At 46.5% G+C, this 20,054-nt stretch overlaps 1 protein-coding gene across 3 annotated transcripts in view; it reads right to left on the minus strand.

The window, feature by feature from the left end:
• Positions 1-20,054, minus strand: part of plxdc2b (plexin domain containing 2b) — a 404,160-nt gene that overhangs the window by 67,077 nt on the left and 317,029 nt on the right. For all 3 annotated transcript variants that reach the window (XM_078234670.1, XM_078234661.1, XM_078234678.1), the window contains 3 exons: positions 12,000-12,060; positions 11,469-11,631; positions 2,349-2,387 (listed from right to left, as the gene is read on the minus strand). In XM_078234670.1, coding sequence (XP_078090796.1) covers positions 2,349-2,387; positions 11,469-11,631; positions 12,000-12,060 — 263 coding nt within the window. The remainder of the gene's footprint in view (positions 1-2,348; positions 2,388-11,468; positions 11,632-11,999; positions 12,061-20,054) is intronic.

The raw sequence follows: 20,054 nt of genomic DNA on the forward strand, positions 1-20,054 counted from the left end.
CCTGGGGCCTGATAGTACAGAAGGACTGGACCACAGTGGGGTCCCCAAGTAATTGTTTAGTACTAGAGAACTTGAATACTGCTGTCGAAGCAATCACCCAGTCAGTGTTCTCTTCCCATGCAGAATAAATTGTTGTTCCCTTTCTAACTGGTATTCTTGCATATCTGTCCCATTGAAGGCTTCCTCAAGCCCCATGGCTGGTTCAGGAGGATGTTTGGATTAAGCCACTCAGGGTGACATCATATCCAATGACCAAAGCCTCTCTAGAAACCAACCAGCCATTGCAGCAGCAGATGTGGTGACATTAGTTGTTGGCCATCTTATTGCCCAGCGCAAGAAGCATAGGACCACTTCTAACTCATAGCCAAATGGGAAACTAGGGCGTGATCTTCCCAAAAAAAAATCTAAGTGCCCAACGGGTGGGAAAACGTGAGAATTTCCCTCCTGTTTTTTGGGCGAGCTGAGAGGGGGTGGGGGGAGGGGGGGTGGTGGGGGCAGGGCCTACTCTTGCTCGAGACTTTGGCATCAAACTGCTGACCATTGGGCACGTGCCGATCTCCCAGTCTACTTCCCTGGCACAAGACTGATTACGTCAGAAAAGAATGGCTCAGGAAGATCACGACTGGCCGGACGCTGATTGTGATTCCCGTTTTTGACCTCCCGCTTAAATTTCCCGCCCCGCTACACTACTCGACCAGTGTAACCCTAATGTCCATTTACGGCCCTCGCCCTGCCACTGATGGTATTTAACCAGAGGTGGACAGAGGACTCACCATGTGGGGAGGCCACTCAGCAAAGTCTGTCATGTTTGCTTGCAGCCTAGTTGGTTGGGTGGGGGAGGACTTTTGGAAATCCCTCGTTCAAAGGCACTTGCTGCCTGATTGAGGGAACCTGTATTGCAGCTGACAAGCAATTTCCTCAAACCCAACATTCACCCCTCATCACTGACCCCTCGCCCCACAACCCCCATCCTGCTGTCCACTTACCTTCCTTCAGGAATCCCTGATGAAGACCCAGGCAAGTTACCAGCAACAGCCACCACTTCCGGTGACGGCGCCAGTAATGGAGAGCTGCCAACCTCTGATTGGCCAAAAGCTCCCAGGGGCAGGATTTCCATTGTACTGGAGGAAGTGCAGCACTGAATTGTTCCCCATGGATCTGGGGGCCCTGGCAGCCAATTAGGAACTTCATTCCCTCAGAGTTCAGGTTGGCAGGTGTGCCGCCATTTTATGGTGGTGGATGCCAGGGACCTCCACCATCCTCATCAAATTCTGCCCAGTGTTTCACCAAGAATATCTGGTAGATCGCTGTTAGCCTCTTGGTGTGTCTTTGGTTGCTGATGCCCCTCTTCCTCTATTTGTTCCATTGTTCGACCTCCCCATATCATTTATCACTCTCTCTCGACCTTTACTGACGGTGCGTAGGTCAGACTTTCGGCTGTTCCTGTCGCTAATTATTTCTGGGGCGTATAGCTGGAGGGGCATTACTCCACATCAAACACACATGTGCACACACATGCTCCCCACCCACCCCGCCCAGCCTGGAACCCAGGGCCCTGGTGCTGTGGGACAGCAGTGCTAACCACTGCGCCGCCATGCTGGAGAGACTAAAAATAATTCTGCAAATCCACACAGGATATAAAGGGTCAAATTTACCACAATTATAAAGTCGTTCGTAGAACACGGAACCACTTTTTATAAATAAGAAATATAAATATATACAAGCGAATAAAAAAGTGCCGAATGTCATCAGGTAAAAGATTGCATGCTGTGGCGAAATGAGCTTTTGTGAAGGCCCAGTTCTTCACTTGTGGCAACTGTATTATTCTGCAGTGAAGTGAAACAGTATGCAGCATGCATTATCAAACGCAGTCCAGAGACACACTTCTCATTATTCTGAGCACTGTTTGTAGGGTCAGGTGTCCACAAAACTAATCTGCTCTGCTCATGTTCCTAACAGCAAAGAGACACATTTTTATACAGGTTGCATTGTGGATATTGTAATATTACTGGAAATAATAAATGTAAAATCACAAAGAGAACGAACACATTTTTGGTTTAGACATATCGTATGCCTTCAAAGTGCCCCTCTGACATAAAATTTACCAATTTGTATGCGCCTGATGCCTGCTTTCAGCCTTTATTCTGGATTCAGTTTTAAGTGCAGCTATGGAGCAAGTCTTACAAAACATGAAGTGAGTATAAATATCTTGTAAAGCATTGATTAAAAAAACAAAAGGCACCTGTCTCTAAATTCATTCTAAACTCTTGGCAAAGTGCCACAGGACGCTATGAATTGTTTGAATGAAAACCATTGAACCCACAGCATTATGTAAGTCAGAAATTTACCTCCATTGTCCCTCAGATGCAGGGCAATCTTTGTATCATCTGCAAGAGATTTAAAAAATGAGTCAGCAACAGCTAGCAAGTGCAAACCTTCCATTATGGCAGATCTATTAAGCAGGGCACAAATAGGAACTCCAACAGTGCTGCCCAAGGGCATGACTGAATATCTTAAATTGATGCAACCAACAGCACGTATCTCATTTACTTTATATGAAATTCTCAAAACTCAATTTTGCTTCACAATTAGTGGCAAATTGAAAGGGAAGGTTTATATGTGGTCACTCACTAGTCAGGTATGATAAAACAGTCAAATTAGAAGGATCGTTTTCACACAGATTGTTATTAGAACATAAAATGCTTTTACCATAAGTGGATATTGCAGCACAGAATTATTTGACAGGGAAACAAGAATACCAAGAAATGTAGAAAAATGGGATGACAGTAGTTCCAATTGAAGAAATGACAATAATACAGGAACAATTGACTCAAATGATCTCAATAATAATATTTATCTTGATTCTTTAACATAAAGAAATATCCCAGGTTGCTTTACAAAGGCTTAAGGAAGAAAATGCAATTTTTAAAAAATTCATTTCCAGAAGTGTGGCTAGGTCAGCATTTGTTAACTGTCCCTAAATGCTCTTGTGAGGTAGTGATGAGCTGCCTTCTTGAACCATTGCATTCCATGTGATGTAGGTACACCCACAGTGCTGTTAGGGAGGGAGTTCCAGGATATTGACCCAGCGACAGTGAAAGAACTGCGATATATTTCCAAGTCAGGATGGTGTGTGGTTTGGAGGGAACTTGCAGGTGTTGGTGTTCCTATGCATCTGCTGCCCTTGTCCTTCTAGCTGATAGACATCATGGGTTTGGAAGGTGCTGTCAAGAGCCTTGGTGAGTTGCTGCAGTGTACCTTTTAGATGGTATACACTGCTGCTACGGTGTGGATGGAGCGAATGTTTAAAGTGGTGAATGGAACACCAGTCAAGCGGGCTGCTTTGTCCTGGATGGTGACCAGCTTTTCAGGTGGTGTTGGGGCTGCGCTCCTCCAGGCAGGTGGGGAATATTCTATCGCACTCCTGACTTGTGCCTTATAGATGGTGGCAGGCTTTGGGGAGTCAGGAGGTGGGTTACTCACCACAGGATTCTAAGCCTCTGACCTGCCACAGTATTTATATGGCTAGTTAAGTTCAGTTTCTGGTCAATGGTAAACCCCAAGTTATTGATAGTGAGGGATTCAGCACTCGTAATGCCATTGAATGACAAGGGCTGATAGCTAGATCCTCTCTTATTGGAAATGGTCATTGTCTGGTACTTGTGTGGTATAAATGTTACTTGCCACTGACCTGCCCAAGCCTGGATGTTGTCCAGATCTTGCTGCATTTGGATATGGACTGCTTCAGTATTGGGGAGTCACGATGCGGGTAGAAACATTAATCAAGCTTTTGGGGTGGCACGGTGACACGGTGGTTAGCACTGCTGCCTCACAGCGCCAGGAACCCAGGTTCAATTCCCAGCTTGGGTCACTGTCTGTGCGGAATCTGCACGTTCTCCCCGTGTCTGTGTGGGTTTCCTCCGGGTGCTCCGGTTTCCTCCCACAGTCTGAAAGATGTGCTGGTTAGGTGCATTGGCCATGGTAAATTCTCCCTCAGTGTACCCGAACAGGCGTCGGAGTGTGGCGACTAGGGGATTTTCACAGTGACTTCATTGCAGTGTTAATGTAAGCTTACTTGTGACAGTAATAAATAAACTTTAAACTAAAACATTATGCAGTCATCACTGAACATTACACTTCTGAACACATGATGGATGGAAGGTCATTGATGAAGCAGCTGAAGATGGTTGGGTCTCGGACGCTACCCTGAGGGACTCCTGCAGTGGTGTCCTGGGACTGCAATGAATGACCTCCAACCACCACAACCATCTTCCTTTGTGCTGAGTGTGACTCCAACCAATTGAGAGTTACCCCCTCTGAGTCACATTGACTCCAGTTTTGGAGGGTTCCCTGATGCCATATGCTGTCAAACGCTGCCTTAATATGAAGAGCTGTCCCTCTCACCTCACCTCTTGAGTTCAGCTTTTTCGTCTCACCGGGATCATAAATAAATAAGTATAGCTCCTGGGGGGCAGGGACATGAACAGGCAGTGGTTCCTGGCAGTGCCAACCTGTGCCAAGGGGCAGGCCCCAGTAGGTGCCTCATGGTGGCTGGGGGTTAATTTGGATGTGGTGGTGCCAGAAGTGGATGGAGGAGTATGGGATGGCTGTTTGGGGGCGAGGGGTGGGGGTGATGGTGGAGGTAGGTGCTAGCTCAGACTGTGAGGCTTGGGGGTGGGGGCAGAAGTAGGGGTGGGGAGAAGGGGTCGGGGTGGATAGTGAATTGCCAACTCCAATTGGGGGTGGGGAAGGGGGGCCCTGAGACCTCTGTGGGGGGGCTGACGGGGAGGTTTACTCAGGTTCTGATTGGGGTGTCCTTTGAAGATTGTACCCTGATCTCTGAGCAGCCGGATTTTGCTGGCGTGTCGAGGCCCCGTCCCCCTGTATGACACCATGAAATAGGTCCTCTTGATATTTTTTGGCAAATTATCGTAAGATCCGTGAGAAAACTGACCAGGTTCTCTGGAGAGAAACACGCCGGTTTTCTCACTCGAAACACCATTCTGCCTTTTTTGTAAAATTTCACCCTATATTGTAAAATTCCAAGTTTAAGAGCAAGAGACAAACACCATTTTTTGGATGGTGGGTATTCCCAAACTGCCATCCAAAGGGTTGGCAAGTAACACATTCCCGCCGATACCAGCTGCCCCACACCCATTTAACATTTGATGGGGTTTGGATTGGTTCAGGGTGAGACTCCTGCCCCCAACTGGGGAGGAGGACTCCTGCCTTGGAAAGCTGCCAGCCAATCAGATGGGCAGCAACTCTGAAGTCCCAGCAGTGGCAGGTTTGAGTGGTGGCCACTGCTGGAACTACATCCAGCCCCCAAGGAGGAAGACCTAATGGAAGTTGGACTTGGTAAGCAGGTCCCAGTGAGGTGATTGGAGGGCCAAGTGTTCGAGGCTGGTGGTGAGGAGGGGAGGGTTAAAGAGGGTATGATCCTGGGGGTGGGAGGATACCTCTGATGGACGCAGATGGACAGCAGCTTGTGAAACTAAAGCCGCACTGTAGTTAAATCGATAGCAAGAAGAGATCTAGGATCAGATGGCATAGAATCTCTGTGGGCAGAGTTGAGGAATCGCAAAGGTAAAAAGACGTGATGGGAGTTATGTACAGACCCCCTAGCAGTAGTCAGGATGTGGAGCAGAAAATAAATCAGAAGATAGAAAAGGCATATAAAAAAGGCAATATTACAATAATCATTGGGGACTTCAATATGCAGGTGGACTGGGAAAATCAGGTAGGTAGTGGATCTCAAGAAAAGGAATTTGTGGAATGTCCAAGAGATTTTTTTTGGAGCAGCTTGTGACAGAGCCTACTAGGGAACAGGCAATTCTGGATTTGGTGATGTGTAATGAGGCAGATTCGATTAGGGAACTTAAGATGAAGGAACCCTTAGGGAGCAGTGACCACAATATAATAGAATTTACCCTGCAGTTTGAGAGGGAGAAACTGGAATCAGCTGTCACGGTATTACAATTAAATAAAGGTAACTACAATGACATGAGGAAAGAGCTGGCCAGAGTTGATTGGAAAGGAAGCCTAGCAGGGAAGACAGTGGATCAGCAATGGGAGGAGTTTTTGAGAGTTATTCGGGAGACGCAACAGAAATTCATCCCAAGGAGGAGGAAACATGCTAAGGGGAGGATGAGGCATCCATGGCTGACGAGGGAAGTCAAGGACAGCATAAAAGCAAAAGAAAAAGCATACAAAGTGGCAAGGATTAGTGGGAAGACAGAGGAATGGGAAGTCTTTAAAAGTGAGCAGAGAACACTTAAAAAAGCAATAAGGGGGGGAGAAGATAAAATATGAATGTAAGCTAGCTAGTAATATAAAAGCAGATAGGAAGAGTTTTCTTTCATAGAACAGTACAGCACAGAACAGGCCCTTCGGCCCACGATGTTGTGCCGAGCTTTATCTGAAACCAAGATCAAGCTATCCCACACCCTATCATCCTGGTGTGCTCCATGTGCCTATCCAATAACCGCTTAAATGTTCCTAAAGTGTCTGACTCCACTATCACTGCAGGCAGTCCATTCCAAACTCCAACCACTCTCTGCGTAAAGAACCTACCTCTGATATCCTTCCTGTATCTCCCACCACGAACCCTATAGTTATGCCCCCTTGTAATAACTCCATCCACCCGAGGAAATAGTCTTTGAACGTTCACTCTATCTATCCCCTTCATCAGTTTATAAACCTCTATTAAGTCTCCCCTCAGCCTCCTCTGCTCCAGAGATAACAGCCCTAGCTCCCTCAACCTTTCCTCATAAGACCTACCCTCCAAACCAGGCAGCATCAATATATAAAAGGTAAGAGAGAGGCAAAAATAGACATTGGACCACTGGAAAATGAGACTGGAGAAATAATAATAGGAAACAAAGCAATGGCAGAGGAACTGAATAGTTACTTTGCATCAGTCTTCACAGTGGATGAGACCAGTGGGATGCCAGAGCTCCAGGAGAGTCAGGGGGCACAGGTGAGCGTAGTGGCCATCACTGAGGAGAAGGTTCGGAGGAAACTGAAAGATCTGAAGGTGGATAAATCACCTGGACTGGATGGACTACACCCCAGCGTGCTAAAAGAGATAGCTGAGGAAATTGTGGAGGCTTTGGTGGTGATCTTTCAGGAATCACTGGAGGCAGGGAGGGTACCTGAGGACTGGAAAGTAGCAAATGTAACACCGCTGTTTAAGAAGGGAGGGAGGAAGCAGATGGGAAATTATAGGCCAGTTAGCCTGACTTCAGTCATTGGCAAGATTTTAGAGTCCATTATTAAAGATGAGATCGCAGAGTGCATGATAAAGTAGGACTGAGTCAGCACGGCTTTGTCAAGGGGAGGTCATGTCTGACAAATCTGTTACAGTTCTTTGAGGAGGTAACAAGGAAGTTAGATAAAGGAGAACCAGTGGACGTGATTTATTTAGATTTCCAGAAGACCTTTGACAAGGTGCCGCATAGGAGACTGTGAAATAAGTTAAAAGCCCATGGTGTTAAGCGTAAGATCCTGGCATGGATAGAGGATTGGCTGACTGGCTGAAGGCAGAGAGTGGGGATGAAGGGGTCTTTCTCAGGATGGCAGCCGGTGACAAGTGGTGTGCCTCGGGGTCGGTGCTGGGGCCACAACGTTTCACAATATACATTAACGATTTGGAGGAAGGAACTGAAGGCACTGTTGCTAAGTTTGCAGATGATACAAAGATATGTAGAGGGACAGGTAGTATTGAGGAAGCAGGGGGGCTGTAGAAAGACTTGGACAGGGTAGGAGAGTGGGCAAAGAAGTGGCAGATGGAACACAATGTGGAAAAGTGTGAGCTTCTGAACTTTGGAAGGAGGAATGGAGGCATAGGTTATTTTCTAAATGGGAAAATGCTTAGGAAATCAGAAACACAAAGGGACTTGGGAGTCATGGTTCAAGATTCTCTTAAGGTTAACGTGCAGGTTCAGTCGGCAGTTAGGAAGGCAAATGCAATGTTAGCATTCATGTCGAGAGGGCTAGAATACAAGAGCAGGGATGTACTTCTGAGGCTCTGGTCAGACCCCATTTTGAGTACTGTGAGCAGTTTGGGCCCCATATCTAAGGAAGGAAGTGCTGGCCTTGGAAAAGGTCCAGGGGAGGTTGACAAGAATGATCCCTGGAATGAAGAGCTTGTCGTATGAGGAACGGTTGAGGACTCTGGGTCTGTACTCGTTGGAGTTTATAAGGATGAGGGGGGATCTTATTGAAACTTCCAGGATACTGCGAGGCCTGGATAGAGTGGACGTGGAGAGGATGTTTCCACTAGTAGGAAAAACTAGAACCAGAGGGCACAACCTCAGGCTAAAGGGACGATCCTTTAAAACAGAGATGAGGAGGAATTCCTTCAGCCAGAGAGTGGTGAATCTGTGGAACTCTTTGCCGCAGAAGGCTGTGAAGGCCAGGTCATTGAGTGTCTTTAAGACAGAGATAGATAGGTTCTTGATTAATAAAGAGGTCAGGGGTTATGGGGAAAAGGCAGGAGAATGGGGATGAGAAAAATATCAGCCATGATTGAATGGTGGAGCAGACTCGATGGGCTGAGTGGCCTAATTCTGCTCCTATGTCTTATGGTCTTATGGTCACCAGCCACTGGAGGGGCTTCCCTCTGCAGTGGGTAAAATAGCAATGAGAAAATGGAATGAGGCACTTAATAATAATTGGCTACTGAAGGACCTCAATAGGGCAGGCTGATGCCTCTACTTCTCTCTGTAAAATTGGAAACAGACCAGGTAAGGCGAGTAGGCAGCAGGCAGTACATGGGTTACATTTTATGAGTACCTCTGCCTCCAAACCCAGCAGGAATCGGCAAAATTGATTGAAAGCAGCGAATAAAGTAATTCTGTTTCAGTTACCTGTTCATTCAAAACTGTAGTGTACATGAAAGGTGAGTGCTCTTTGCAATCAAAGGTATTACCTTGCTCATCTACTCTTGCTTGCCCTTCGTAATGCTGCCCTCTCACCGCCCTTCCTCTTCTCCCTCACCCTCTGCCATTGGTTTAAGGAAGTGACTTTTGTACCCTACACCATCCAGTTCTCAAAGAAACCGCCCCCATTCCCCCCCCACCCACCCCCCCCCCCCACCCCACCCCCCACCCTTCCTCCCCCCGAGTTAATACTCTGACTCTGATTCATTCCTGACACTGCTTCTTTGCTTGGACAGAATCTCACAAAACTATCAGGCGAACAGGAATCCACACCTACATTGGAGTTGGATCCCCAAGAAAAGCAGCCACACGAAGGCACAATTTAGTGGATGATATTCCTGGTGGGGTCAGGAGGCGGAGGGAGTGTGGTGGTGCTGAGATGGCCTTTCATTCTAAATATAGACCATGCCCATCATTTCATCAGCCCTGCTTCACAACCTCTCCCTTGCTGCTCCAAAACCCTCAGCTGTTTAAAAGCACCACTCGCTGATTTCTGCACATAAATGTATTTTAAGGACACGGTGAACAATGAGGAGGCAAGTACTCCATCTTGTACATTAACACCATGAGGGGGCAAGGAAGCTAATGATCTTGGAGCTTGAGAAGTTCGTATAGATAATGACCTGCAGTTTAGAATGTCAAGTTACGAGCAGCAAAACATTCATTATTTTCTGCTGCCGCCTATCATGTCAAGAAACACAAGATGGGAAACCGATACTAAATATATTCCCTTTCAAAATATGTTTGATTCAAATCAAAAATACTTGTAACATTAACCAATTTACACCTTCCTTATCGAAATGCTGCCAATTATTTTCACTTCTCCTCTTGCATCTTATGGTGACTTAGGTTAAATCATTGACATAGTATTCTTGACTACAGCAAGTCAGTATTATTTATGGTGTCATGTTACAATGCAAAAGTACATTTACAAGCCTCACGCAGGGCTGAAATTGTAAAATGAGCTTCCCTCTCAGGTTAGCTGAGATATGGAACAAATTCTGAACAATAGGCCTTCATATACTGAACAAAAGAACTTCTAATTATCACTGAAAATCGATGGCTGGGATTTTCTTGCATGGGAAAAGCAGATGGCTGCCTTGCTGCCTTTTCTTGCCATATTTTTAAACACTGTGATGAAAAATATGAGAGGCAGGTTCCAAGACGTCATGCTTGTCCCATCAGTAGGTTTTAAAAAAGAGTGCCCTGAGATTTTTAAAAAATGGGAACCCCACCCTCCCCACCATGGAACGCCACCCCTCCCACCCACACTGGCAACACCCCCTCACCCTCACTCCCCTCCCCCCACTCCCCCCCCCCCCCACCTTCCTGGCACTGCCCAGCTGTGACCCTTGCTGTCCTGGAGGTTGTACTCAACTGTGCGCCTCCAGTGAGTTCTGTTCAGCAGGTGCACATCTTGGGGGGCCTGTCATGATTCGCAACAGCATGCCCTCACACCAACATTGAATGGACAATTTAATATGAGGGGACTATCAGGGGTGAAGGCCTGGATAAGGAGATTCATATTGATGTCAATATGGATCCTGATTTTTAAAGTCAGATTCCCGTTACGTCAGTGGGTGGAAGTGGTGGTGGTGGGGGGGGGGGGGGGGAGAAATCGAGTGGGGAAATCCCACTGGAGTAAAAGCAATTTTGGGACTCCCCCTCGAGTCTCCGCCCCCTCCGCTGTTCCTGTCCCCACCCCCCTCCGAAAATGGGGATGGTAAATCCCAGCCAAAGAGTCTGTGCCAATTTCAGACAGCCTCCTGAGCTATACTGTTGGCATTTTGTAACTTCCTGACCAGTGAAAATACAATTCTGCTGTACATGTAAGCAAACGTAAGCTGTTATCCAAGTGCGGCATCTGAAAACCTGGTAAGATCTGGCAGGATAATTGGCTCCTTTGTTAACATAAAATAGATTAGATAGAAGTGTTCTATTTTGTCTTTTTATTTGACACTGGTTGAAGTGGAAATGTTTTGAGAATGCTTCTTTGATGTGATCTTACACCGCTTGACTGAGATTTAATTAGGATAACTTCATACACAAATAACACTGTACACATTGTGATGCCAAAATTATATCAAATCAAAGTAAATCGTGTAGTATAATTGGTCCATTAAAAAGATAGTTAAGTTTTACACTGACTCTTAACAGTCCAAATATTTTTATTTTTTATTAATGCCGCAAGTAGGCTTACATTAACACTGCAATGAAGTTACTGTGAAAGTCCCCAAGTTCCACATTCCGGTGCCTGTTCGAGTACACTGAAGGAGAATTTAGAATGGCCAATGCATCTACCAGCACGTCTTTTGGACTGTGGGAGGAAACCGGAGCACTTGGAGTAAACCTACGCAGACATGGGGAGAACGTGCAGACTCTGCACAGACAGTGACCCAAATCAGGAATTGAACCTGGGTCGTTGGCGCTGTGCGGTAGCAGTACTCACCAATGTGCCACCATGCCACCCCACTGTTGGCATTCCCATTGGTGAGTTATAAATGGTTCATTTGTCTTTACCCATACCTTCTGTGGTTAAGCTGGAAGTTGGAAGACCAAATGTGAAAGCAGTTGTGGATGTGGTGCTTGGGATTCTGGGTCTTGTAGCTGATGTAGCAACACCTGTTGTTGTAGATAAAGCAGCTTGAGTCACCTCACCAGGCTTGATGTCACATGTCTTATCTTTAGACTGTAGCAGAGAGAAAAGCAGTTTAGCTCCCGCAAAATGTGCAAACCAATTATTCCTGAGAAGCAAGTATACAAAGAAGCAGCAGGGAGTATTTTTAAGTCCATGAAAGTACGACTAGGGACATTGTCTGGACACAAACATTTATCATAATACCTTGATGTGCATAGCTGTCTGATAAGATTACATAGAGCTCACCTTAGGACTGAAAACCATTCATCCTTTTGCTCCAATACCATTAAGGTAGTTAGTAATGATACAGTCGATGGTTTTCATGAACATGGTTTAATGAGGTGGAGAATGTAATAAAATTCTATTATAATTTCAATTTTGTTTTATTACTTATCTCAACTCTACTTCAGACAATGTACCTCATCAGGACAGCTGTTATCAACCCAATCCTGTCGATGACGATCAAATCCACTGGAACACCTGCATGTATAGAAATAAATTAAAGCAAAATTAACTTGAAGTTTCCATTTTTAGAATCATGCATCTATTTAGAAAGCAATTGCTAATAACTCCTTTAGCCAATGTTGACCGATGTGTTTTTATGGAGTAACTGGCACACACACGAGTGCTGGGTAGTGGAAGGTTCTCCATCTCAGAGAGCTACTGTACACAACAGACATTCCCAGTTCAGGGACCGGAGAGATTAGTGAGGGGGAATTGGTCTAAGTCACTGCTGTGAAATGGGCTTATAGCAAATCTGCGGCCAACTTAACATCAACCAAAAGAGAAAATGCTGGAAAATCTCAGCAGGTCTGGCAGCATCTAAAAGGAGAGAAAAGAGCTGACGTTTCGAGTCCAGATGACCCTTTGTCAAAGCTTTTGACAAAGCTTTGACAAAGACCATAAGATATAGGAGCAGAATTAGGCCTCTCAGCCCATCAAGTCTGCTCCGCCATTCAATCATGGTTGATATTTTTCTCATCCCCATTCTCCTGCCTTTTCCCCATAACCCCTGATCCCCTTATTAATCAAGAACCTATCTATCTCTATCTTAAAGACACTCAATGATCTGGCCTCCACAGCCTTCTGCGGCAAAGAGTTCCACAGATTCACCATCTCAGAGAGCTACTGTACACAACAGACATTCCCAGTTCAGGGACCGGAGAGATTAGTGAGGGGGAATTGGTCTAAGTCACTGCTGTGAAATGGGCTTATAGCAAATCTGCGGCCAACTCTCTGGCTGAAGAAATTCCTCCTCATCTCTGTTTTAAAGGATCGTCCCTTTAGCCTGAGGTTGTGCCCTCTGGTTCTAGTTTTTCCTACTAGTGGAAACATCCTCTCCACGTCTACTCTATCCAGGCCTTGCTGCATCCTATAAGTTTCAATAAGATCCCCCCTTATCCTTCTAAACTCCAACGAGTACAGACCCAGAGTCCTCAACCGTTCCTTCCAAAGCTTTGACAAAAGGTCATCTGGACTCGAAACGTCAGCTCTTTTCTCTCCATATAGATGCTGCCAGACCTGATGAGATTTTCCAACATTTTCTCTTTCGGTTTCAGATTCCAGCATCCGCAGTAATTTGCCTTTAACATCATACAGCAGTCAGGCTTTCCCTTTGCCACACCAGTCACCTCAGTGGATTTTCTGAAAAGATTGCCAATTTCACGCCAAAGTAGAAGTAGCTTTGTCTCATGCATATTTGTCCATTAGGGACAGTACTGAAATTGCCTAGATCCTTCTGTACATAGAAAATTCATAGTTAGCAGAACAAAGGTACCTTCATTGATTGGGTTGCTTTCAATTTGCTATGATGTTCCCAGAAATGAATTTGGAAATTACTGTGCATTGTACCAATAAATCACCTGCTATTTTAACAAAGGTGTTAATCTCCACATTTTAAATATATTCATGCTGCAATTACAGAAAAAAAGAATGTGAACGTGTCCAGACAGTAACTGGTCAAGTGTGCTAACCAACAGAATCCCGACTGCCACTGAGTTTTCAAAATCAATATCAGCAACGAAAATAAAATCAGGGCTTCATGATCCAGTGCATTATGAAATATATCACAAACCAATTTCACTGTCAAATAAGTCTCACTGATTATTATGAAAGAATTTCAAAAATGTGTTACAAAGATGTGTCATATGGAATACTAATTTGATTTCTCATCAGCTGGTTTTGACATATTTTACATTTATCTTTTAAAAAGGCAATTTCAACTCTTAAAACAAAGGCATGGGCGTAAGATGGCTTAGTAAGAAGTCTCACAACAGGTTTATTTGGTAGCAAAAGCCACTAGCTTTCGGAGCACTGCTCCTTCGTCAGGTAAGTGGGAGTTCTGTTCACAAACAGGGCATATAAAGACACAAACTCAATTTACAAAATAATGGTTGGAATGCGGGTCTTTACAAGTACTCAAGTCTTAAAGGTACAGACAATGTGCATGGTGAGAGGGTTAAGCACAGGTTAAAGAGATGTGTATTGTCTCCAGCCAGGACAGTTAGTGAGATTTTGCAAGCACAGGCAAGTCATGGGGGTTACAGATAGTGTGACATGGACCCATGATATGTTTACCCCAGTCCAACGCCGGCATCTCCACATCATAAGATGGCTGCCAGAGGTCAGCTGACGTGTCTGCAACTGCAATTTGGTCAAGTTTCCGAAAGCTTCGAACGTGGATTACAAATAAGACATGTCGGGACTATACTCTGCTGGAATGTCACACCTGCTACTGTCAATGATTAATTCAAAGATGGACTGGGATTTAAAATGAATGCCAGCATCTGCATTCAGATAATGGTGATCTCAGAGGTGTTGATCTGTTTTTTCTAGTTCATTAATGTGAGAATGGGTCATCCAGAGTCGATGGCTTGGACATTGAAAAATTAATCACCTCGACCATAACACAATAGCCAAGACATGGGCTAATCAATGATCTTTTGTGGAATACTCAACCCTCTTGTTGCTGTGGAGAAAGGCAGAGCTGTGACTGGTGACAGGATTTTTGGGGTAAGAATTAGTTTTAAGTACTTTTCCGCGGGTGTTATTTATTTATTTAATTTAGTTTTAAATTTTGGCGCGCAACCGGCAGTGGCCGCGGGGTTTACTGGGAAGGGTCAAAAGTTCTATATAAGTCAGTTAGTTGGGAGGTTAGTCCTCTTGTTGCTGTGGAGAAAGGCAGAGCTGTGACTGGTGACAGGATTTTTGGGGTAAGAATTAGTTTTAAGTACTTTTCCGCGGGTGTTATTTATTTATTTAATTTAGTTTTAAATTTTGGCGCGCAACCGGCAGTGGCCGCGGGGTTTAGTGGGAAGGGTCTCTTGAGTTTTTTTTTAGTGCACAGGAGGTTTAAAAGGCAGGTCCCACTATCTAGCGGGCAGCGTTGGGAGCGGGCAGCGGAGTGAGAGGGAGCTGAGTGAGAACTGAGGGGCTTTGGCTCATCGGGCTTAGGCAGAAAGGGCGAGCAGGGGTGAGTTTCTTATTTTTAAAAAATTTTATTTATAAGTTACTTTTCTCCGGGTACCTTGGTAGAAATAATTTGGAACAGAGAGGAATAATCTTCATTCACTTTTTTCCCTGTGTTTAAAAGGGCAAGTATGACTGTCAGGCCAGTATGTTGTTCCCAATGTAGGATGTGGGAGGTCCTGGAGGCTCCTAGCCTCCCAGACGACCATATCTGTGCTGGGTGTGTTGAGCTGCGGTTCCTAAGGGACCATGTTAGGGAACTGGAATTGCAGCTCGAGGACCTTCGCCGGGTTAGGGATAGTGAGGAGGTCATTGACAGGAGCTATCGGCAGGTGGTCACACCGGGACCACGGGAGGAGGGTAACTGGGTAACAGTGAGGAAGGAGAAAGCTCGGGTGATGGTGAGCACCCCGGTGGATGTGCCCCTTAATAATAAGTACTCCTGTCTGAGTACTACTGGGGTGGACAGCCCACCTGGGGGAAGCAGCGGTGGCAGTGTCTCTGGAGCTGAGCCTGGCCCAGTAGTGCAAAGGGGTAAGGAAAGGAGGGTAGTGCTAATTGGGGACTCTACGGTGAGAGGGTCAGATAGGCGTTTTTGCGGACACAGACGGGACTCTCGGATGGTGGTTTGCCTCCCTGGTGCAGGGGTCCGGGATGTCTCTGGTCGAGTCCCAGAAATCCTGAAGGGGGAGGGAGAGGAGCCCAAGGTCGTGATGCATATAGGTACTGCTGACATAGGTAGGAAGAGGGAAGGGGTCATGAAAAGAGAATATAGGGAGTTGGGTAGACAGCTGAGAAAGAGGAATGCAAAGGTAGTAATCTCGGGATTGCTGCCTGTGCCGCGGGAGAGTGAGAACAGGAATCGGTGGAGAATTAATGCGTGGCTGAGGGACTGGAGCAAGGGACAAGGATTTGGGTACTTGGATCATTGGGACCTCTTTAGGGGCAGGTGTGACCTGTTTAAAAAAGACGGGTGGCACTTGAATCCCAGGGGGACCAATATCCTGGCGGGAAGGTTGGCTAAGGCTACTGGTGAGACTTTAAACTAGAAAGGTTGGGGGGAGGGAATCGAAATGAGGGGACTGAGAGCGAGGAGGTTAGCTCGCAAATAGATAAGGAATGTAGACAGGGTAAGAGGGAGGTTAGACGAGTGAGGGAGAAGGGAAGTGCTCAGGCTGAAGGTCTGAGATGTGTCTATTTTAATGCCAGGAGTGTAGTGAATAAAGTGGATGAGCTTGGAGCGTGGATTGCTGCTTCGAATTGTGATGTGGTGGCCATTACGGAGACTTGGATGTCTCAGGGACAGGACTGGGTGCTTCAGGTACCGGGTTTTAGATGTTTCAGGAAGGACAGGGAGGGAGGCAAGAGAGGGGGGGGAGTGGCACTGTTGATCAGGGATAGTGTCACGGCTGTAGAGAAGGTGGACGCCGTGGAGGGACTGACTACGGAATCTCTGTGGGTGGAGGTTAGGAACAGGAAGGGGTCGGTAACTTTGCTGGGTGTTTTCTATAGGCCGCCCAATAGTAACAGAGATGTTGAGGAGCAGATGGGGAAACAGATCCTGGAGAGATGTAGGAATAACAGAGTTGTCGTGATGGGAGATTTTAATTTCCCAAACATAGATTGGAATATCCCTAGGGCTAGGGGTTTGGATGGAGAGGAGTTTGTTAGGTGTGTCCAGGAGAGTTTCCTGACACAGTATGTGGATAAGCCTACTAGAGGAGAGGCTGTTCTTGATCTGGTGCTGGCTAATGAACCTGGACAGGTGGAGGATCTCTCGGTGGGTGAGCATCACCTTGGGGATAGCGATCATAATTCTATCTCCTTCACGATAGCATTGGAAAGAGATAGGGTCAGGCAGGCTAGGAAAGTGTTTCTCTGGAGTAAAGGGAAATACAGTGTCATCAGGGAGGAAATTAGACGGGTAAATTGGAAGGAGGCATTCTTGGGGAAAAGTACCGAAGGAAAGTGGAGGATTTTCAAGGAATGTTTGTCTGGAGCTCTGCATGACAACGTTCCGATGAGACAGGGGGGTGTTGGTAGGGTACGGGAACCGTGGTGCACGAAGGTTGTGATGAACCTGGTGAATAAGAAAAGAGAGGCGTACAGAAGGTTCAGAGAGCTAGGAGGTGTTAAGGATTTAGAGGAGTATACGCGATGTAGGAAGGAGCTTAAGAAGGAAATTAGGAGAGCGAGAAGGGGTCATGAGAAGACCTTGGCGGGTAAGATTAAGGAGAATCCCAAGGCTTTCTACAAATATGTCAAGAGTAAAAGGATGAGATGTGAAGGCATAGGACCCTTAAAAGGTGAAGGGGGAAAAGTTTGTGCGGAACCGTTAGAAATGGCGGAGCTGCTTAATGAATACTTTACCTCGGTATTCACGGTGGAAAGGGATCTGGGTGGTTGTACTGCTGGATTGCGGAGGACAGAAAGGATCGAGCATGTGGACATAAAGAAAGAGGGTGTGTTGGAACTATTGAATGGCATCAAGGTTGGTAAGTCGCCGGGACCGGATGGGATGTACCCCAGGTTACTGTGGGAGGCGAGGGAGGAGATTGCGGAGCCTTTGGCGATGATCTTTGCATCGTCGATGGAGACGGGAGAGGTTCCGGAGGATTGGAGGATTGCGGATGTGGTCCCTATATTCAAGAAAGGGAACAGGGACAGCCCGGGAAATTACCGACCGGTGAGTCTAACCTCAGTGGTTGGTAAGTTGATGGAGAGGATCCTGAGAGACAGGATTTATGATCATCTAGAGAAGTTTAGTATGATCAAAAGTAGTCAGCACGGCTTTGTCAGGGGCAGGTCGTGCCTTACGAGCCTGGTTGAGTTCTTTGAAAATGTGACCAAGCACATTGACGAAGGAAGAGCGGTGGATGTGGTCTATATGGACTTCAGCAAAGCGTTCGATAAGGTCCCCCATGCAAGACTTCTTGAGAAAGTGAGAGGGCATGGGATCCAAGGGGCTGTTGCCTTGTGGATCCAGAACTGGCTTGCCTGCAGAAGGCAGAGAGTGGCTGTGGAGGGGTCTTTCTCTGCATGGAGGTCAGTGACCAGTGGAGTGCCCCAGGGATCTGTTCTGGGACCCTTGCTGTTTGTCATTTTCATAAATGACCTGGATGAGGAAGTGGAGGGATGGGTTGGTAAGTTTGCTGACGACACCAAGGTAGGTGGTGTTGTGGATAGTTTGGAGGGATGTCAGAAGTTGCAGCGAGACATAGATAGAATGCAAGACTGGGCGGAGAAGTGGCAGATGGACTTCAACCCGGATAAGTGTGTGGTGATCCATTTTGGCAGATCCAATGGGATGGAGCAGCAGTATAAAATGAAGGGTACCATTCTTAGCAGTGTAGAGGATCAGAAGGACCTTGGGGTCCGGGTCCATAGGACTCTTAAATCGGCCTCGCAGGTGGAGGATGCGGTCAAGAAGGCGTATGGCGTACTAGCCTTCATTAATCGAGGGATTGAGTTTAGGAGTCGGGAGATAATGCTGCAGCTTTATAGGACCCTGGTTAGACCCCACTTGGAGTACTGCGCGCAGTTCTGGTCACCTCATTACAGGAAAGATGTTGAAGCCATTGAAAGGGTGCAGAGGAGATTTACAAGGATGTTGCCTGGATTGGGGGGCATGCCTTATGAGGATAGGTTGAGGGAGCTTGGTCTCTTCTCCCTGGAGAGACGAAGGATGAGAGGTGACCTGATAGAGGTTTACAAGATGTTGAGGGGTCTGGATAGGGTGGACTCTCAGAGGCTATTTCCAAGGGCTGAAATGGTTGCTACGAGAGGACACAGGTTTAAGGTGCTGGGGGGTAGGTACAGGGGGGATGTCAGGGGTAAGTTTTTCACTCAGAGGGTGGTGGGTGAGTGGAATCGGCTGACGTCGGTGGTGGTGGAGGCAAACTCGTTGGGGTCTTTTAAGAGACTTCTGGATGAGTACATGGGATTTAATGGGATTGAGGGCTATAGATAGGCCTAGAGGTGGGGATGTGATCGGCGCAACTTGTGGGCCGAAGGGCCTGTTTGTGCTGTGGCTTTCTATGTTCTATGTTCTATGTTCTATTATGGAGAGACGTCATATGATCAGAATCACCGGGGGTGGGCGGGGGGGGGGGGGGGGGGGGGGAGATATTTTTCGCTCCCATTCTTGTTGGGCGGGTTTGGTGATAGGAGCGGAAAATCTCGCCACAGGCCCAAATCGTGTTCCACGCTGCTGTAAAAACATGATGTGATTGTCTCCATCCCCACCAGTGACGGAATGGGAATCCTGACAATCCATGCCAGGAACATCATTTCCATACAGTTGCATGTCATTACCTGGCCTCCACGGCTGAATCATTCCTCCCCCACTCCCCCAGTAAGAAAATCCATTCACATCAATTGTGTGGATTGTGACTGGTCTCCCACAGTGTGCACCTGATGGGCAGACCTCACAGAGGGCTCAGGTGAGTGCATCGCTCAGGTGGGAGAGGGTGATGCCTGGCACAACCTGGCATCGCCCCCTGTGTTTTTGCGTGTGTGTGTGTGTGTTTTTGCGTGCATGTGTTTTTGCATGTGTGTTTTTGCATGTATGTGTGCATGTGCGTTTTTGCGTGTGCGTGTTTTTGCATGTCCATGTGTGTGTTTTTGCATGTGCGTGCGTGTGCATGCACCTGTGTGTTTAGGGCTGTAAATATGTGTTTAACTTCTCAAATATTTTTATATTTTACTGCAATTGTTAGTGAGGCCACACCTGCAGTACTGCATGCAGTTTTGGTGTCCTCATCTGAAGAAGGGTGTCCTTGCTATTGAGGGAGTACAGCAAAGGTTTTCCTGGGATGGCAGGTCTGTCATATGAAGAGAGACTAAGTCGGTTAGGATTGTATTCATTGGAGTTTAGAAGAGTGAGAGGATATCTCATAAAAACTTATAAAATTCTAACAGGGTTAGACAGGGTAGATTCAGGAAGAATGTTCCCAATGGTGGGGCAGTCCAGAACTAGGGGGTCATAGTTTAAGGATAAGAGGTAA

This window comes from Mustelus asterias, chromosome 2 (genome assembly GCF_964213995.1).
Source record: "Mustelus asterias chromosome 2, sMusAst1.hap1.1, whole genome shotgun sequence".
Taxonomy (NCBI): Eukaryota; Metazoa; Chordata; class Chondrichthyes; order Carcharhiniformes; family Triakidae; genus Mustelus; species Mustelus asterias.